The sequence below is a fragment of the Corticium candelabrum genome, chromosome 12 (genome assembly GCF_963422355.1).
Source record: "Corticium candelabrum chromosome 12, ooCorCand1.1, whole genome shotgun sequence".
Taxonomy (NCBI): Eukaryota; Metazoa; Porifera; class Homoscleromorpha; order Homosclerophorida; family Plakinidae; genus Corticium; species Corticium candelabrum.
In genome coordinates this window covers 2,712,283-2,714,782 of record NC_085096.1, presented here as the reverse complement: position 1 = coordinate 2,714,782, position 2,500 = coordinate 2,712,283, and the positions used below count along the sequence as shown (strand labels likewise).

At 42.8% G+C, this 2,500-nt stretch overlaps 1 protein-coding gene across 1 annotated transcript in view; it reads right to left on the bottom strand.

Moving 5' to 3' along the window:
* The window catches only part of LOC134187838 (uncharacterized), a 15,628-nt gene that overhangs the window by 1,590 nt on the left and 11,538 nt on the right, over positions 1-2,500 (bottom strand). Inside the window, exons 11-12 of the mRNA XM_062656002.1 lie at positions 533-596; positions 394-465 (exon numbers count right to left, since the gene is read on the bottom strand). Of these exons, the coding sequence (XP_062511986.1) occupies positions 394-465; positions 533-596 (136 nt within the window). The remainder of the gene's footprint in view (positions 1-393; positions 466-532; positions 597-2,500) is intronic.

Here is a 2,500-nt window from a genome sequence, read left to right as displayed (position 1 = left end):
CAAACAACAACAAGCGAGACACAAGCAAACAGACAAACACAAACAACAAACAAGCAAAGCATACAAATACACAAACAAATAACAAACTAACTAACAAACAACAACAAGCAAGATAGAAACAAACAGACAAACACAAACAACAGACGATCAAAGCACACAAACAAAGTAACTAAAAAATTAACAAACAAACAACAAGTGAGACACACAAGCAAAAAACAAACAAACAATCAGCAAACAGCAACAAGCAAAACATACAAACAAACAAACAAACAACACACAAACAAACATACAAATAGCTAAGCTCAGAGACTGATACATCACACAATCAACAGAAACGACAAAACACAACATCCCGACTTTTCAAACAGCAAAACGTAGCAACAGAACAACTACCTGGTCTAAATGGATTTTCAATCCCGAGTTTTCGACAGAACTCAGTCGTTTGTGGATGCTCACAGGCAGCAACTAAACACGTTCCATTTCACACAATGATATCTGGCACTGATTGACAATTGATCATACTGTACTGTACCTTGACTGTGATCTCGAGCTGACGGGTTGTATGCTGGAACGATCTGAGAAAAGTTTTGTGGAATCTGAAAGTGTAATGAATCAGATGGGAGTTGAAATGATGTGTTGATAGGGTATGCTTGTATGCAAAAATTGTGATATACACAAATAGGTATACAAAATTACAAACAGAGAGACAGACAGACAACCAGACAGACAGACAGACAGACAGACAGACAAACAGGCAGACAGACAGACAAATAAACAGACAGACAGATAGACAGACAGACAGATAGACAGACAGACAGACAGACAGACAGACAGACAGACAGACAGACAGACAGACAGACAGACAGACAGACAGACAGATTGTTATACTTGAACTCTTACTCTACCAATAACAATCGCTAACTAGACATATGCATAACAATAACAGACAGACAAAGCACTCTGCTCGAGTGAAGAGTGTGCCCTGTCCAGAAGTCTTGCTCAATCTACCAGTCTCTCTGAGTCATTGTTCTTCGCTACTTTGTCCAAACTTCCCAAGAGTTCCAGATCTGGCCCGTCTGGATGAAACTTTGATCATTTCAAGGCACTTGCAAGTAGGTCTACTACAGCCGGAAAGTTCTTTACTGTCTGTAACCTGATTGCAAGAGGATCTACCCCTCACGGTAAGTTGAGCTCCTTTCAGCTTCTCGACTTGTTGCTCTCTCGAAGCCATCTGCTTATGTGAGGCCAATCGCAGTCGGCAAGTGTATCAGGCGGCTCACGGCTAAGACTTTGTGTCTACAAAGAAAGAATCTTTTTCATCCTTCCTCTCTCCCCTCCAACATGGAGTAGCGGTTGAAGAAGGACCAGAGCTTATTGTACATCACATTAGTCTACTTCTGGAATCCAATCCTGATTGGGTCATCTTAAAAACGGACTTGAAAAATGCCTTCAACTCGGTATCACAATCCCATCTATTACCTGAAGTTGCAAAAGCATTCCCCGACATCTACCAACATGTCCATCAAATGTATGCTGGTTTCAGTCCTTTGGTTTTCAACAACGGGAAAATTGCTCACATTCTGCGGTCCGAGGAAGGAATCCACCAAGGGGACCCCCTTTGACCCATGCTATTTTCTGTCGTCTTGCATTCATTTCTTTTGGACTTCCAGAAGAACCACCCTTCCACCCGTGTCCTAGCCTACTTGGACAATATGTTTTTTATTGGGCCAATGGAGGATTTTTTATTATGCTTGAACGATGCGAAGTCTAGCTTAAAAGAAATTGGTCTCAACATAGCAATCGAGAAATGCGAGCTTCTGTGCAATGGTCTCCCAGACCATATCCATCTCGATATAGCTATTCGAGTTGTGTCTTCTGGAACAATCACCGAGACTTGTTTGGAATTTGCTAAAGGAGGACAAGGTCTATGTGACGAGCTTACTCTTTGAATGACCCCCCCCAGTCTGATATGCTAATTCTACGCTATTGCCACACAAATCGAATAAATCACCTTGCTCGCTCAGTGTATTCCAATCTGCTGAAACCCGCTAGCAGGTTCCATGATGACCTAACGAAAGCAACTTTCCTGCAATTGGTCTGTTGCCACGATATAGGGGAGCAACAGTGGCTGCAAGCAACATTGCCAATCCGGAATGGTGGGTTTGGCATGTCCTCAATGGTGTCAACATGTTCAATCGCGTTTGTATCAAGTTGGGCCCGTTCTCTAGCTCACCTCCCTCAATCATTTGGTGATCTCACAGACTTAGTCAAAAATATCTCTCGTGCAGTCCAACATCCAGGTCACAACGAATCAATCACCTCTCACCTTTTGCAGGCCCTGCCAAGAAATAAGAGCCTCGTTGATCTTATCAACAACCCGAAAAAGCTACAGCAAAAGCTAAAATCGGAGCAAACGGAACAAATTGTATCCTCTATTCTCTCAAACCCACTATCTCAGCGCTCAGCTGCTCAGTTCAGGTCGCTACAGGGACTTGGAGCA